The 17,818-nt window shown below is 31.6% G+C and overlaps 1 protein-coding gene, 1 long non-coding RNA gene and 1 pseudogene across 2 annotated transcripts; 1 reads left to right on the forward strand and 2 right to left on the reverse strand.

Moving 5' to 3' along the window:
- Nucleotides 1-451: 451 nt before the first annotated feature.
- Nucleotides 452-4,171, reverse strand: LOC125827896 (endoplasmin homolog; annotated as a pseudogene).
- Nucleotides 4,172-10,534: 6,363 nt separating this feature from the next.
- LOC125827897 (uncharacterized) lies at nt 10,535-16,972 on the forward strand. The gene is made up of 7 exons (XM_049507235.1): nt 10,535-10,554; nt 10,635-10,682; nt 10,746-10,801; nt 10,877-10,928; nt 12,495-12,524; nt 16,291-16,600; nt 16,874-16,972. Exons 1-7 carry the CDS (start codon nt 10,535-10,537, stop codon nt 16,970-16,972), a joined length of 615 nt encoding a protein of 204 aa, XP_049363192.1.
- A 135-nt stretch (nt 16,973-17,107) lies between these two features.
- LOC125827739 (uncharacterized) lies at nt 17,108-17,561 on the reverse strand. Its single transcript, XR_007443010.1, has 4 exons — nt 17,521-17,561; nt 17,384-17,442; nt 17,245-17,296; nt 17,108-17,141 (listed from the first exon to the last, which is right to left on the reverse strand). It is a non-coding gene; the product is annotated as an uncharacterized LOC125827739 (long non-coding RNA).
- Between the last annotated feature and the right edge of the window lie 257 nt (nt 17,562-17,818).

Raw genomic sequence — 17,818 nt, forward strand, 5'->3', positions numbered from 1 at the left:
TTTTCTTGGTTTTTTTCTTTGTCCATTCACATCCTATTAAATAAACATGAATATTAAAATTAAATATTATGTAGTTGATTTTAAATTTTTTGGTATACTTTTTAATTAGAAAATTAAACATTAACGTTACGTAATTTGATTTGCAAAATTTTAGCTATTTATCTATTCGATTCTTGGACACCCTTCATAAATTTTCAATTTTCTAGCTACGCCACTATATACAAGTAGGTTTCATAATAGGAGTTTATATAATAAAACAAAACCAACTTACTACACATGAAAACCAGAACAAATATTTTTTTTCCATTCAAAACACTACAAGTTCTAACACTATAATTAGAAAGCATTAAAATAGAACCATCAGTACAAATGTTCAAAACTAATCATAATGTTTACACACGTCAACCTACAATTTACTACCACCTAAGGTGTTGTGCTCGAACGGCTCCACCTAAGGTGTTCTGCTCGAACGGCTCCAGATAATGGGAATATTTTTCAAGAAAATTCTCAATTTATTGTCCTTCAATCTCAGGTTCTTCCTTCTTCACACCTTTTACTCCGATATTGTTTAGACAGCTTTGAGCAAATTTAAACGGATGAAAAGTTAAAGTCTCTGACTCTGTGAGCAACAACCCACACTCGATCAAAGCTATACCATACAAGGCAATACCTTTGGGTCATGCTGACAAAGATTCTTAATCATCGATACTTAGTTTGATTTCCAGCACTCTTCTAGCACAATATATGGCTCTGAATGTGGTAATCTCTCCAAAAATGAAGTCAACCCGTAGCTTGACTTCACCACAACACAAGGAGTGTCAGTAAGAAGCAAATGGTTGATTTTTATCATCAAGAAGCTTTGTCCACCATCGAGCAAGCTTTTCAAATGACTTCTCAAGGTCTCCTAGTAAAATTTGAATTCATCTTGAGATATATCATGAAACATCTTCCCCTTGTATGCCAATAGATGTTGCACCACATATGTATCTATATCATCTGTGAAGACTATCACCTAGAAAACAAGAAAAAAGATTTCTCCAATTATTTCTTGTTCACTTTAATGTAAAAATTCTTGTCTTGATTAGATTTCATTTATGACAAATATTCGTCAAGAGTTATTAGCTCGCCTTTGAATTTTGATATATTGTAATTTGGAAAATATATACCTCAAAGTCTTTTTTTATCTAACGAAGGGATACTTCTCTAACTATTTTTTTTTTGTTCACTATGATACAAAAGATTTTGACTTGACTAGATTTTATTCTCGACAAATATCCGTCAAGGGTATCAGCTATTAAGAAGCAAATAGTTGATTTTTATGTTCTAACAATAGCAATCAAAAAATTTGTGAATATATTAAATCTATTAAGAAGGACAAGCTACGCCTAATTTGATCCCAAGGTTAAGGCCCAATCAGATCCCCTAAGGTTAAGCCTTATTTGGTTAACTTTATTCTTTATTATTATATGGAGAGGTTAGAACATCTAACGATTTGAAAATTTTAAAGTGTACATACTTCTTTATTATTATATGGAGAGGTTAGAACATCTAATGATTTGAAAATTTTAAAGTGTACATACATGATATGATACATAAAAGATTGAAATAAATTTTCGAAAGAGATAAAACATTTTGAAACTTTTCTTAATATGCATAAGCATGATTAGTTTTATAAAGTTATAAGAAGAAAAAAAATTATGAATAGTCCAACCCAAGTGTAGTGTTGACGATTTCTTAATATGCATGGAAGCCTCAATGTTTTCTTTGAAAATAATATCATAGACTTGACGATCAAATGTACCAACACCTAAAACTAAATTAAACAAAAATAACTCAAACTTGATAGGGTCTATGTAAATATTATCCATTTCAGATTTAAATCATTCTTTCATTCTTTTTACATTAACCATAAACGCCGACGATATTTTTAAGTTTGGGATTTATTTTGTGTTGGAAAAGAAGGACAAAATGTTTGGGTCTATTCTCCTGGAACAAAATGTTTATGTTTGTTTTTCAGTTCTTTTTGAGTTTGGGAAGGGAAGAAGAACAAAATGTGATAGTGGTATGTAGGGGAAGAAACATTGAAATCACCTCATAGCAATCACTAATTTTTTTGATTTTTTGAATTATTACTTATAATATACCCGTTAGCAGATAACAATCGATAATTTTTTTTTGTTACTTATATACCCAATGAGCTGATAATATATTCCAAATATTTTCAAAAGTAATATATATTTAATTTTTTAAAATTACAGCGCATTTTAAAAAGATTTACATATAAATGTATTTTCGCATAAGTTGATAGTGTTAAATTCATTCTTGAAAATTCTATTCAATTTGAATGTATAGTAGTTTTATCGATACTCCACTCCCACTATTTTGGCTAAGAGAAATGACTATATCCTCTGAAGTTTGATTTTTATGGTGAACTCGTACCACATTGTGACACATAGAAATTTAAACGAATCAAAATTCGAAATCTCCAACAACAACCCACTTTCAATCAAAGCTATATCATACAAGGCTATAGCCATCCGTTGCACATTCTTATCCTACAAAACAAAAACAAGACATTCTCATAATCTGATTCGAAATATATGGTTGTGAATGCAGTAATGGTACATACTTGCCTTTACAGGAATTTTTTTTCTGTTCGAGTAGTCCAACCCAAGCCCTTAATGATGAGTCCTTCCAATTTCTTCTCGTGTTGGGCTAATTTTTTTTAAAAAAAAAATAAAAAATGTTTTCTGATTTTGCTTATTACTAAATTTGTTATAAGGTATGAAAGTCATTATAAAATTAAATCGTATTTTGTTCATATAATGTTTATAGATCAAAAGGTTAAATATCTTATTATGAAAATAATTATCTTTCTCAAAATTAGCTATCACTATTTTGAATAATATTTTGTCAAGTGACTAATATTTATTTAAAATAATAATTAATTGGGTTGGGCTAATGTCCTAATAGGTCAAGATTTAGGCTAACACAGCACCGATCCACCGTGGTCAGTATCTTGTTCCTCCTAAATAATCAAACACAATTCTAACAATATATTTGAAGAGTCTACATAACAATATAGATGTTCTGAAGTACAATTTCATAAAATTATCGAAAACAAATTCATTTTTGAGGTGGTCAATGATTTTAATTAGCTCCAATTTGCATTATCCTTAAGTTTTCGACCTCTAATTTTAGAGTTGTTCACGACTATTAGAAAACTTTTTTAGTTTTATTTTATTTTTAAAAAATAAAAGATGTTGATTAATACCCATAACAGACCTAAAAAAATTATTTACTTCAATTCAAGTTGAAAGAAAATAATAGATCTCATTTCTCTTGTCCGTCTAGTGGCTGGTCAATATTAAGATTCATCTAATTATTGGTAATGTAACAATGATATTTATGAAGAATAAACAAGAAACAAAGTTACACAACACTAAAATATATTAATACTTTAATGAAATAGAAAAAAAAAAACATTTGCTCTAAACGTGTATTACACACCCTCTGATACCTTCAACATAAAACAAAAGGTAGAGATCACAAATTAAAGCTTTGATTTTTTACATTTTTTTAAAAAATAACAAGAAAATTCAAATAAATTACTTAACATATTTTCAAATTCATTGGTCATCACCATCTACGAAGGTAAAAAAAAAAAACACCATATAAAAGGTGATGCCTTTAAGATAAATTCTTTTCTTTAAAAACATTTATCTAATTAATGCGCAATTTAACATTTAACACTTCATCTAAGTCTAAGTAGTCGCCGGAGATTGTCAGTAGCTCCGGTATCAACTCCGGTAGCCGCCTCGGCGTTGCAACTAAGCTGCTTTGGCCTCAATGAAAAAGTGGGCAAAGGCAAGCTGCTTGGTGGAGGAGAAATAGCAGTATTAAACACCATGGAACTATTAGCATCATTCTTTATTGGATTCTGCGCAAAGCCAGAGCTTAGTGCACCACAGACAGATTGTACCTTTTCACTTGTCATGTGCAATATGCTTAATTGGTTTCTATTAGCATCATATTTTATCGAATTCTGCACATAATTGGAACTTAGTGCAACGATTGAATGCTCTTTTCCACCTGACATAGGAAAAACCATAGCAACATCTTTGGGTAGATCCTTCGGATCCGGACCCAAAGGGTTAGTAGATGAAACCATAACAGATTTTTTCTGTATCGTTTCAATTTTATCGGTCCTACCCAAAGGAACAACTTTTGATGATTTTGGCTTAGGACTTGATTTCTTTGACTTGTTGAATTTTCTATTGGTAGGGGGGAGAGAAAATGCCCTATTTTGGGACAAAGTATTGACATAATTATTGTAGTGTTGATGAACATTAGATTTGGAAATTGGAAGAGGAAGAAGAGGGGGTTGTTTTTGATGAACTAAAAATGGAGGAAATGATTGATATAAAATAGGAGGAGTTTGTAAAATACCATTTTGATAATTAATTGGTGCAAGATTTTCACAAGGGGTTAATGAAAATGTCCTATTAATACTTTTCTTCAAACCTCTACCATAGTTTTTGCTAATTGATGGAGTTGATTCCATTGAAAGAAGAAAAAAAAACTTTAGAGTAAACAAAAATTAAAAAAAATAAGGTGGCAAGGATTGATTGATCTCAAATAAACAAGGATCAACAATACTTAGACAAAAATAAGAGAGATTTAACAAGAATTTATATAAACTAATATATGCTAAGAAAAGAAGAATATATATATAAGTATATGATATAGTATATAAAAGCTTAATTGCTAAGAGAAATTAAAGGATCTATAGAAAACCCAAAATGGAGAAAGGTAACGTTCTTTTCTAACACCAAAGGGAGCCTTAAATAAGGGAGAAAAGAAAACCAAGAACGGCTATTTTATTTTATTTTCTTTCCTTTTTTTAAGTACCAATAAAGGTGGTCTGATATCAATTATTTAAATATCAAATTTGTCGGAATATGCTTCTTCTTCTATTCTAATTTACGTGATATTTTTCTTTTTAATCAGTAACCAAAAGAATAACACGGGTATATAAATACAACAACAATAAGTATTAAATAATTTATTTTAAAATTTTTTTATTTGATATTAGGAATGACTAAGTGATCTTTTGTGTTCATTAATTGGTTCATTTTTTCTTTTTCTTACGTCTATTTTGCTTTTGAAAACTAAGATGATTTATAGCAACAAGTATTTTAACATTTATTTAGAATGTCAATTTCTTAAATTACTTACAAAAGTTGTGTTTTCAATGGATAACTAACTTTTACTTAGACCATATATTTATATAAGATAATTTATTAAATATCTATAAATATTTAATCAGTAATTAGGATGTGCTTTAATTAGGACGATAATAATAAATTTATGTCAATTTTAAATTTTGACTCTTTCGCCTTTGATTAAACGTGGCATATAATATAAAATGTACGAATAAATAGGAAGAATTAACTTTTAAAAGTGACTTATATTGAGATTATATAGTAATACTATAAACTATATAGTATAAACTCTTAATATGAAATTAAGGGAAAATATTTTTCATCCTAAAATGCCGGCAAGAGATGTGGTTGGCTACTTGTAGAATAGGAGTCCCCCATGTCTATTTTTTAGATTTTATTAAAAAGACAAATAATTTTAATTAAAAAATAATATAATATACTAATAAATAAAGAAAACGTTATAGTTGGGATGATATTGGGCGGCAACCGCCAATTGGATGAAGACCGTTGGATTCGGCCGATTGTGACCGTTGATCTTGTCATTGGGTTCCTTAAAAATTGGGCCCATTCGGAAAACGACGCCGTTAAACACAGTCCATAAACGAGTTTTCAATGGTCCTTTTATTGAACTCTTTCTTCATGACTTCATGTGCAGGGAAAGTGTGCTAGCCAATAGAATTTTTTAATTTTTTTTTCAGTTAATAATAATTAAATAATTTATTGTACTTTTTTTCTCATCTAATCATGAAATACTTTCTGAGTTCCCATATAGGAGGAGCCCTTGTCCGATGATATCTGAAGCATAAACAATTTAATATGATTAAATAACGACTAATATTAATGTACAAGGAAGAGTCTGATTCTGATATGATGTCAAAAGGATCGATATTAAATCTAATTCAATCTCAGAAAACTAGCTTAGGAGAAATCGCTGACACTCACCTCATATACTACACTCTTTTTTTTAATAGTCAATAATTCAATTATTTTGTGTTTTAGATTACTCTTAATATTTTATATTTAATGCAATTATCTAACATTTTAATAACTAAGCTTACATTATGATATTATAAGGACCTATTTATAATTGTTTTATTTGTGGAAACAAGAAAGAGACCTTAAACATATTAAGAAGAGAATGCGTCATATAATGAATATGAGAACCGAAAGTAGTGTTTCGTGTCCATCACCTACGGTTCGATACTCATATTAAAATTTGATTAATATTTAATTATTTGTACTCAAAAATTTTATATTAAGATAAAGTATTCCCTTAAAAGAAGTAATTCTATATTTACATCTTAAACTTGAAATCTTTGTGATCACAACCTTTGTTGATATCTAAATCACTTTATTTGCTCGCTTTCATTGCTGTCTGAAGCTTTTGTACATATTTAGTAGTTCATTTTGTACATATTTTATCTAGTTTACTCTTATTATTAAGTATTGTACTAATTACTTTCAATTTATTTTTCGGTGAATGAAATGACTTATAATAATTAGAGTTGATCATATTGTGAAGTTATTGTTTTATTTATTATTTTTTAAAAGATGTGTACATCAAACATATATACATAAATAGACATGAATGAAAAGAATATAAATTTGAACCAAAGTTACTAAAATCAGCTGAATTCATAGCTTCTTGCATGCTCATTAAATGCATGTAATTATATATTTACTTTTTTATATTTTAAGTTCACTTAAATCTTTACATAAATTCCGACTCTGCTGAGATAGAAGAAAAAAATCTTCTATCTCAGCCCTAGGAATATGACGTTAGAGTGTGATAACAGTACGTTGCCATCAAAATAAAAATGAGAACCGAAAGTAGGATTTCCACCACCTACAGCAGCCAAAAATAAAATACGACCAATGACTACTTCTCAAATATCTAGACGTTTTTTTATTTGGTGTTCAATATTAATATAAAGATCGACTCGATTACAGTTCGATTTAGACTCAGAAAATTTATATTGAATTAGGTAAAACGCTTTTTAAAAAAAAAAAATCTATGTTCATTGTTTGAATTCAAAATTTACAACTAATATTAAACTTTCAAATACTAATAATAGTATAAACTCATACGCTATTGATGTTAGAGTCTAAATTCTGAATTCGTCTTTTATTTTTATTTCGTCATGTTATTGGTCAACCTTAGCTTATAGGGAGTATCTTTTTTTTTTGTTTTCCACCCGGTGTCCGGCCCACATTGGAGCTTCGACTAAATCCGGATCGCGCTCTGCAGGGCCCATTCAGGGGTGGCGCTCCCAACAGGATTTTCTCCATACTCAAGGATTGAACTCGAGACCTGTGATTAAGGGTGAAACACTCCCACCAGTGCACTACACCCATATTTATATTAATGTATGTATCATCATATCTTGTTGCAGTTTCTAAAATGTTTTGTCCTTTTATTTTTTGTGGAAATTAAATAAGTGTCTGTGTAGATTGTTAATTAAAATGTTTAGGTCGGCGCAATTTTCTATATATTATGTTGACGTAGAGACTGAGTAAACCACCGCCCCCCATGTTCCCTCCATATCTTTTCTCTTAATCACCAAAGATTCATTCTTACTCAAACCCTAATATTTTATTCATTAATATCTTTTAATTGTTTATAGAAAATTGGATTTCGAATCTTTAAACTTTAAATTCTGATTCTCTACTACGTTCATATGCTTATGTGTTTTATTTAAAATAGCTTCTTTCCTCCATAATCACTATTTTATTGTATTGTCCTTTTTCATATATAAATAAATTATTGGTGTTTTGTGTTCATAATGATATTGGTGATCCAAGTTTAGAAGATCAAGAGAAAGGTTGAAACTTAGAAAGCACCTAATATATATATAATTATATATATCATGAGGGATCATGAAACAACTTTAAACATAAGTATCTTTAGAGCATGATGCTATAATATTAAGTAGGGATACAGATATATTCAATAATTTTTATTTAGATCTTATATTTATATCAAAAAATTTATTGAAATTGTGAATTTAATAAGTATGAAGTTATTATAAAATATTGTTCAAAACTTATAAAATTTCAAATGCTAGCTCTTATCACTAATTAATCTAGAGCTTTTTTTTTTTTTTTTGCTACATTTTTTAGCAACTTGTTGCTTTAACTAAAAAGGATATCATTCTTTTGGGAACTTAAGTTTTATAATTATGAGAAAGTTGGGTTATGACATGAGATGATAGTTGTTCTAACTACTTTATAGTTTGGGCACCGACCATTTGATTTATGGTATCGATTAATTTTATGTCCATATAGTTTACTTTTCAAATTAAAGTCGTCCCAAATTAATATCGTTCCCATTTATTTATTTTTCTTAAAGTCCAATTTCTGACCATACACATAGGTAGCATGCGCTATATATATGTAGTACCGTAATGACAATTTATATTGTTTGAACTCTTAAAATTTATTAATGGATATGTGTTAAATATTCGAAAATAGTGTGTATTTTTAGAATATTTATCATAGATGTGATATCATTTTCAAAAACTACGAGCATAGATGGAGATAACGTGAATATAACATATCAATACATGGAAAATGGAAAACCTTATTATAATCCTTTTAATCAAATTTTATGATTATTATCCTATTATTATTATTATTATCTTTCGTTTCCTCCCGTATTTCTTTCATCTTGATCTTTTGTTTATTCTCCTAGGTAATCTTCAAGGATATTGTTATTTTTCTTTTTTAGCGTGTTGTGGCAATGCAATGTTATATTGATAGTATCGAAAATAGTTTATTGATTTCAAAAGAGTAAAATCTATGCATATTTTATTTTTACAGATTCAACTTATGTGATTATATCAAATATATTATTATTATTAATAGTCTTGGAAGATTAGTATCTTATTTATTTTATAATCATGCTCACATGTGCAATTTTATCTTATAAGCTTAAAATAAAGGGAGAAAGCACAATGATATATGGTCATGTGACAGTTAATTAAACAAAACTAGGCAAGCAAGAAAATGGTCGGTTCTATAATACTTTTATGGGTTTCAAAAGGTGATGAATCCAACTACTATAAATCAATAATGAAGAAAAGGTCGGCTCCTTAAAATAATTGTGTTTGCTCTATTTTATACCGCCAATTTTTTAATCTATTTACTTTATTTAGCAAGTTGTGTTTATCTAATCATTCCATAACATTAAAAATTCCGATCAAAACATCGTTCCACATTTTGATACATCATTGTGTCTCAATATATTATCTTTATTGATACAAAATATACATATCTTGATACATTTCGTTTTGATACATCGCGTAAGAGTGATGTATTCGAGAAAATGAGAAAATAAGAATTTTTATAAATTTTTTAAATGGAAGAAAATTTTAGAAACTATGATAAATAAATTGTGTATTTAAGTATTTTTAAAAAAAATATATGGGTTGGATACAAGATCCAGGGGGGAGCCACCCTTGCCCAGGGGTGTCAAGCGACATCCCTTTCGCCTAAAAATTACATCGTATATAGAGCTAAAATTTTAATTTAATAAATATATATACAAGTATTTACACCTATTAGAACAAGTTGAAGGTTTACTCTAGTAGTTAAGGGGTCGTGGAAATTCCTTGAGATCGCGAGTTCTCAAGCCCAACTAACCTCATAATTATTTTTTACAACAAACACCGCTAATTCTTAATGAAAATTTTGACTCCACCACTGATAAGATCGAGCCTCGACAAGTTAAAATATGAATTAGCCAAATTAGTAAAACTTTTTTGACATCTACTTACTAAACATAAAAACTCCCACAGCTTCATCAAATTAACAAAAAAAAAATCAGATGATTACCTGTCCCTAGATTGAAGGGTAAATTATGGTAGGGGAAGAATATTTATCGGAGTCCGAATTGGGCAATTAACTACATGACGAAACCGATTTTAATTACCCGTTATAGGTCGTTGGCTCAGACACGCCACACAACACAAATTAACAAATTCTTGTGATTGCGTGCTACCTATCTAAATATAACCATATCATAGAAGTAATATTATTTTATTTTATTTTATATCCGATATTAAATATACATAGTAGAGTCCAATAAATCTTCTAAAAGTGGCGTTATTTGATTTTTTTTTTATTTGGTACAAAAAAGTAACAAATTAATTTGAAATTTCCAAGTATACAAAACCCAACTAACTTGTAGGCCTGGAATCGGGTCGGTTAAAATTTGTTGTGTTATTACTCTGCTTTTTTGGTATTTGGCTGGGAGAGGGATTTGCATGCTAGGTTTTCGTTGTTTTGTTTGGACGAAGATCGTTGAGTTAATGGCATTCTGTTTCGTAGGGTGGGTTGGTTGGTTGGTTTCAGCATAATTTCATTAATAATACTGTATGATTTTTGCTTAAGCTTGTTTGATTTTTGTAGAAGACAAGTGGCTGGTAGGGCTTTGCTTGGAGCACCAACACAATTAAGGTATGTTGAATTTTTCTTCTTCTTTTTTCTTCTCCAGGTATGTAATTGTTGATTCTGTATCAGGGGATACTGCCAGAAAATCTCTCCCACAAAAACCTCTAGTAGAGTTGGTCATGATGGTAAAATTATCAACCTACTTTTCTATTTCTCGCTTCAAATTTATCTCTCTCATTTTATTTCTCTGGTCTTTGCAGTTAGAGCTTTCATTGGGGGCGGACTCGTATCTGCGTGCTTCTACTTGTACTGGTGCGTACCTCAATTTTGGAATTAAAATCAACTAAATTCAATTATCACAATTTTCTATATTCCATCAATGAAGCCACTGTCTCCGATGAGTAGGCATGTTAGAGGTCATGCATCTCAAGTAGTTCTCAATGCACCTATTCACTCTCTCAGCCTGGCCATCAATTTGAGGGTAATAGGTTGTGCTAAAGTGTAGTTGAGTACCCAATAGTTTGAACAAGGACTGCCAAAAATTGGTAAGAATTTTTTTTTGTCTCTATCAAATACAATTGACTTAGGAGTGCCATGTAAGCAATGCATCTTCTTCCAAAACTTGTGATCTTCAGTGGCTGCATTAAAAGGGTGGGAGTGGGCAACAAAATGAGCATACTTTAGTTGCCTGTCCACTACTACTAGTATCATATCTTTGGACTGGATTTTGGCAATCCTTCGGTAAAGTCCATGCTTATGTGACTCCAATTTTGATTAGGGTTTGATAGAGGTTGCAGTAGCCCTAGTTAGGCTACATTCTCATCCTTGTTCTTGTGGCATACATCACAACTCTCAACAGGAATGGTGGTCATAGCAGTTTTGAGAGCAACAAAGGCTGCATTAGCTTCTTCATTCCACTTAAAGAAATCCTTCTTCAATAAGTTTGCCAAGGGTTTGCATATGGTACCATATCTTGCTACATATTTTTTGTGGTAATCTGTTAGCCCCAAGTATCCTCTAAGAGTAGTAAACAGAATAATAAGCTGATGAATATGATCCTCAAGAGACAAACTGTATGCTAGAAGGTTTAAGCAGTTTGACCCCATACTTGATTTCTTCCTTCAGTGCTCCTACAAAAGCTGGACAAAAAATGTGATTCATTCAGAATTGGATTTCTTACCAACATCTGAGAATTTAAGTCTTCAAACTCCCGCAACAATTAATCCACAGTACCAGTTTGAGAAAGTTTATTGAATTCTTCCACCACATCCCCTAGTGGTTCTACACTGAATCTACTGCATAGTTCCTTCTTAAATTCAGGCATCCTACAACTCCCGTACTCGGTATCAAGGAATGACTCCAAACCTCTGATACACCATTCAAATAGAGAGCTGTTGTTTCTACCTTTTGTTGCTCAAGAATTTTATATAAATTGAAATACCTCACATTTTCGAATCCGTACCTTAGGCTCTTGAGTCCTAACCATCAAACCTGGGTAATTCCTAATTGGGAGGGGTATTAGAACCATTTGTAGCCTGTTATTTCTGTTTTCCTTACTAGGGAAATGAAGTAATCCATCTCATTGTGGCTGCTCTCCATTCCTTCGATTTGGTGCATAACTCAACCTCGGATAAATTTTGTTTCAAAAGCCCAAAAATTGTAAAAATTTAGGTTAAGAAGAAACTATGTACACAAAAATGTATATAAAACGGGGTAAGTGATACTCAAAATTGGAAGGAGAGTGTTGCAAATAATAGGTATAGGTGATTCTCAAACTTGAAGATTTTTTTGTTTTGTTTACTATCATCTTTCCTACTAGGCTAATTGTTTTCCAGACATTTCTCTTGTGTAAAACTTATTTTTAAATTTATTTTGCAGGTTACGCAACGAAGCTTTTAAAATTAAAGAGTAAGTTATATCTTCTTTTTTTTTAGAAGGTAATACGTATTATTCAGTGATCAGCACCTATCTATTGAATGCTGATAGAGGGATGGCACTAGGGTGGGTTAGGGCGGCGCAAGGCATGACCTGCTAAGATTTCAACCCGCCCTACCCTGCCGTATTTAGCATTTCTCAAATTATTGCCTTGTCCTACCCCACCCCGCCCCACCCCGTTTATGCTTTTTCTTATTTTTTTCTTTTGTGGTAATCTAAATAAAATTTTGAGAAGCTTCAAAAAAGAAGGTCCCATTTTTAAGTTCCCATGTAGCTGCAGATTTTCAATATTAACATCTTATAATTTGTCCATCAAACCCATATTCTTAATTCTTGTCTCCAACTTATAAATGAGAGAACTAATTAGGAGAAGTTGTAGCGCATGAGTGCAAGTTAATTTTATAGCAAGTATATACAATGCAATGCCATATACACCATTTTTTCTTCAATATTCTTTTCTTGTGAGCTGTTTTGTTAGAAACATTATCAAAGCCCAGAATGATAGTAGTAGCGTAGCAGAAAAATGGAGGATCTGCAGTAGATAATTTTTTAAAATCTAGTTCTAGTGTTGACTAAACCTCAAAAGGTTTTGTGTTGGATGATGCGTTATGATATTGTATTGTTTTAATATAACTTTAGTATTTATTACCTGTATCGACACTTCAATTCACTTTGATATTTGTCTCTAGGTCTAGGAAGAAGCGTCTTAAAGCTGCTGCCTTTATGCTGGAAAGGACAACATGGAGGAATAAATGATAATGGCCTAGGAATGTTGACATTTGTTATTTACTAGTTGTACTTGTGCACACTTAGTTTTGTGATGTTATTTTAAGTTGAGTCTTTTCTATGCTTATGTAACTCTCTTGGGGTCGTTGTCATTTCTTGCGCCATCATATCAAATTCATCATTGTGGTTCTGTGATCTTCACTTGATGCTTTGACATCTGATCTTAAACTTTGGAGGAGTATCAGTGGACGAATTGGTGACTGCAATATGTTTAAAATACTGTTCTGATTCCTCTTTTTAGTATAATTTGCTCCTTAGTGCCTTGTTGCTGTGCTAGGTTTGCTACTTTCACTTTTCTTTTGAGGCGATTCTCCTTTAATTGTGCTTGTGCTTCTCTTCTAGGCTCTGAGTGTGTTTCTTGATGATGCCATTTGTAAGTGCAATGTACTTGTACTTTGCAACTTATTGTCTTGTTGGTTCAAAATTTACATTTCTTTCACCATTATACTTCATAGTCCAAGTCCTTTATTCTATTCAGCGTGCTTTTCTTGTTTGAATGAATAACACGGTTTATCCAACATGGAGTCATATATTTCACAATTTTCTTACTATTTTTGGGTCATTTATTGGACCTTAGTTCTCTTGGGTTAATTATTACTGGAATAACAAGGGTTATGTATTGTACGTATAAAGAATACCATAGATCTGGGCCATCGTCTTCTTTGATGTATGTATCTTTCAGTGGGGTTATGTATGCGTATCCAATGCGACTTTATCCATTGATACAATATGTGGAGTGCATGCATACTATCTTTGAGAGAGAGAGAATAAATAGCTCTGTATCGTTGTCTTATTCGACTTTATGTTGTATCATGTATGTATATTCAATGACGGATGATTGTATGTTGTATGCATGTATAATCATCCTACGATATTTGCTTATCCAGCGCGATTGTGTATACTAAAAAACATAGTTGTATTCATATAAGTTCAACCATATCATCAACAACCCACAGTGCCAAATCGCTGAAATATAGGCAAAACAAAAGAATGTATATATAAGTGTATGTGTGTATGCACTAATCATTAAAGTATGGATAAATATCTTCTTTTTTATCACGTTCATCCAACACACTTTCTACAAACATAAAACTCATTATAAACTCAAAACACCCAAGATAAGAATTAAGAACAAAACTATGCATAAAATATGAGACAATAACGTAATATAAATATTTACTTTTAGTTGAATATTTGTACACAAATAAAGAGTATACAAAATTAAAGATGAAACTCTAATTAATTCCAAAAAAATCCCAAGAAAATAACTTCATGAGTTCACTCCATAAAAGATTTGACATCAAGATGCACAAACTGCAAGACACTGAAGCAGAACTAAGAGGAACTGGGCAGAAAGCTGAAATAGTTTCTCTAACAAAGATCAAGTCTAGAAATTGAGATTAATGGTCCTAGGGGAGTTTAAATGCTGAGTAATGTTGCCATGCTATTCAAAGATAAATTTTAAAAAGGGATACCACTGATGACAACAAAATTCAGTTCCTTCCACATTCCAATACACTTCAGGAAATTTGTAAGTAGAACATCAACTTAACATCTTCATAGATAGATAAGTAAACATTACAGTTGGATCTTAACCAAAAGGCTGATAAATACACACATACTACTAAAAACGATTCTCCCACATCCATTGCAGATCACGCTCCCTGATGAGACAAATAGCAGAGTGAATTAAAATTCTTGAAACTAGAGTAATTCCATCAAAATTTAATATGGTCTGAAGCTGAGGACTAGGTAAAAATATCTATTTATAAGAAATCATAACATCTATTGAAATGCATTTCTTGAGCACATCAAAAAAAGAATTGCAAAGATTCGTTGGTTAATAACAAGCTGCAAAACATAAGTCAATATGCAACCAAGAACTCCAGGCACTATAACATAATAACATAGAGAATGAAACCAACAACTCCTCGCACTACAACAAGATTCTCTACAAGTTCCTTTACACTGAATCTAAACCATTTCGTCATGAATATTTTTTTCTTTTTTTTCCACAGTTGAATATAAGAAACTATACTAGGCAATAAAATTTCGGAAAATTCCAGAATTTGAAAAACACAAAAAAGTTGTTTTCACTTGAAATCACTCACAAAATTCAGAAACAACTCCAATTACGCGCCCTGACAATTTCACCAGTTCTCTCCTCCACTTTGAAAGATACAACTCTTTCTTGTTCTTTCAACACAAATCTCACTAGATTCACAAAGGAAATTTAGGACCCTTGAGAAAGTCTCCATCAAATAATCCTCCTAAAAGTTGTCATTCTAAATTTTCATTGTCCATCAATTCAATAGACACATGTTCAGCTAAGAACCCTATGGCCTATGAATGTGGGGATTTAAGACAGAAAAAATGTCTTTGATGTTCCTTTTAACAGTAATCTAAGGTGTTTTTGTCTCTGTTTCTTTTTCTGAAGAAAAAAAGAAGGATCCTGACGAGGTCTTGAAAAATATGGGATTCGAAGTGGATCAGTTTGGTAAAGATCTGAAACTCCACAGTAAATTAATGAACCCATGCATCTATGTGGTTACGGGATCCTCTCATCTGAGCACGAAATTCTGTCATGAATGGGAGCGTTAGTAACACTATCCCGGGTTATGCAAAGAAGATGCCCTTTGATTGATAGTGGTTCAACTCACAGCTTTGTGAGTCCTCAGGTGATCAATGCTCTAAGAATGTCTATAGTTCCCTGTTATACTAGGATGAAGGTAACAGTTGCTAATGGGCAGATCATTTACACATTATTGTCCAAATTTTCTGGGGCAAATGCAAGAGGAGCCATTTTGTTTTTGACATTAGAGTGTTCCAAGTTGGAGGTTTGTGATTTGGTGCTGGGTAAGTACTACATAGATGTGTTTTCTCTAGTTAAAACTGAGTATCAGACCACACAATCTATCTGGAAGAAAGGTTGATCGCCTTGTTTGGTCACCAGGAGGAGCACACTCTTGACTACTACACCACACAGTCTGTCATTCGTAAGGGAAGAAAGGTTGATCGATCACCATGTTTGGGAGCACAGACTTTTCCCTACTGAAGGTGAAAAGTTACTTAAATTGTTTAATAAACATCAGTTTAGTGGGATAACTGTTGTTTGTGCCATGAGTACCCACTATAAAGATAGAGATCATCAGAAAATTCTTAAGAAGAAAACAGTCTTGTTACAGTCCTTTCAGAAAGTCTTTGATGAACCAAAGGACTTACCTCCTAACAGACCTTTTGTCATACCATTACTTTACTTTCAGGTGATCAACCTTTCAATTTAAGGCCTTACATGTATTCCTTTAATCAAAAGAATGCTACTGAAGGTATCATTGATTATATGTTCAAGCTCTCAAACCATGGTACATAGTCATTCTTGTTTTTGCCTCATTTGTGAAAAAGAAAGACAGTACCTGGAGACCGTGTTGATTATTGGAGATTAAATTCATTGACGTTGTAAAACAAAATCTTAATGATTAAAAGGTGGAAAAATTTTGAGATCTCCTGCACGTAATTGATTCTTGAACTATTTTTAGACACACAAAGGATATAATAATGTGGAAACAGGGGTGTGTTTACAGTTAAGAGCTGTTGTGAAGAACAAAGTCATCATTGGAACAATTATGGCCATGTAAAACTTGTGGAAAAGTTGGGCAGCAAAGGTTCTGTTTTGACTTAAACAGAAAGTGCAGAAAAAAGATGTGTTAAATGTAAATGGAGTAAATAACACAATAATATAATCTACTACACCGTAAAGTAGTGCAAACTTACTGTTCCCGGACTTCATTCAGTTTAGTGTGAAACCTGCGAGGCCAAGAAACAAAATCAGATCCAACTCTGAATATATTGATCTTTCTGAATTTTTTTCTTTGGGTTTTCATGGGAAAAAACAGAAGAAAATACATACGTGCAATAAAGGATATTACAAGCCGTTACGGCCCCAGCACCAAACATAATACCTGCAAGGGAGGGATCAGAGTTTGAGTTATTATTAATGAATTAATACAAAAAAGAGAAATTAAACCATTAGAGGGTGATTAAATTACAAGTACGACGAAATGAGCGATCGAGTTCGGCAGTGGATGAAACTTTCTGGCAGTATCCCCTGCACAATCAAAAATCAAAAATACAAAAATCAAAATAAATTCTTCGAAAGATGAAATTTTGCAAGACGATTACATACCTGATATGCGTTGTTGATGCTCCCAGCAAAGCCCTACCAGCACCAACAGCACGAGAAGGAAAAGAAAAAAAAAACTTTGAGGATAAATCAAAAGTTATAAAATCAAAATATTAGGCTGCAACCAACTCACCTTTCGAATTGGAATGCCATTAGTGGACAACAATACAATCTTGTTGAAATTAAAGAAGCAAACCCTAGGCAGCAGGCTGATGATGAGCAAACAAATCATATGATATGATCTCGAAAATTTATCTAATAAAATTATTAAAGTTTTGTTTGTATCAATAAAATCACTCAA

Source organism: Solanum verrucosum, unplaced genomic scaffold (genome assembly GCF_900185275.1).
Source record: "Solanum verrucosum unplaced genomic scaffold, falcon-dt-bn FXZP01000064.1, whole genome shotgun sequence".
Lineage (NCBI taxonomy): Eukaryota > Viridiplantae > Streptophyta > Magnoliopsida > Solanales > Solanaceae > Solanum > Solanum verrucosum.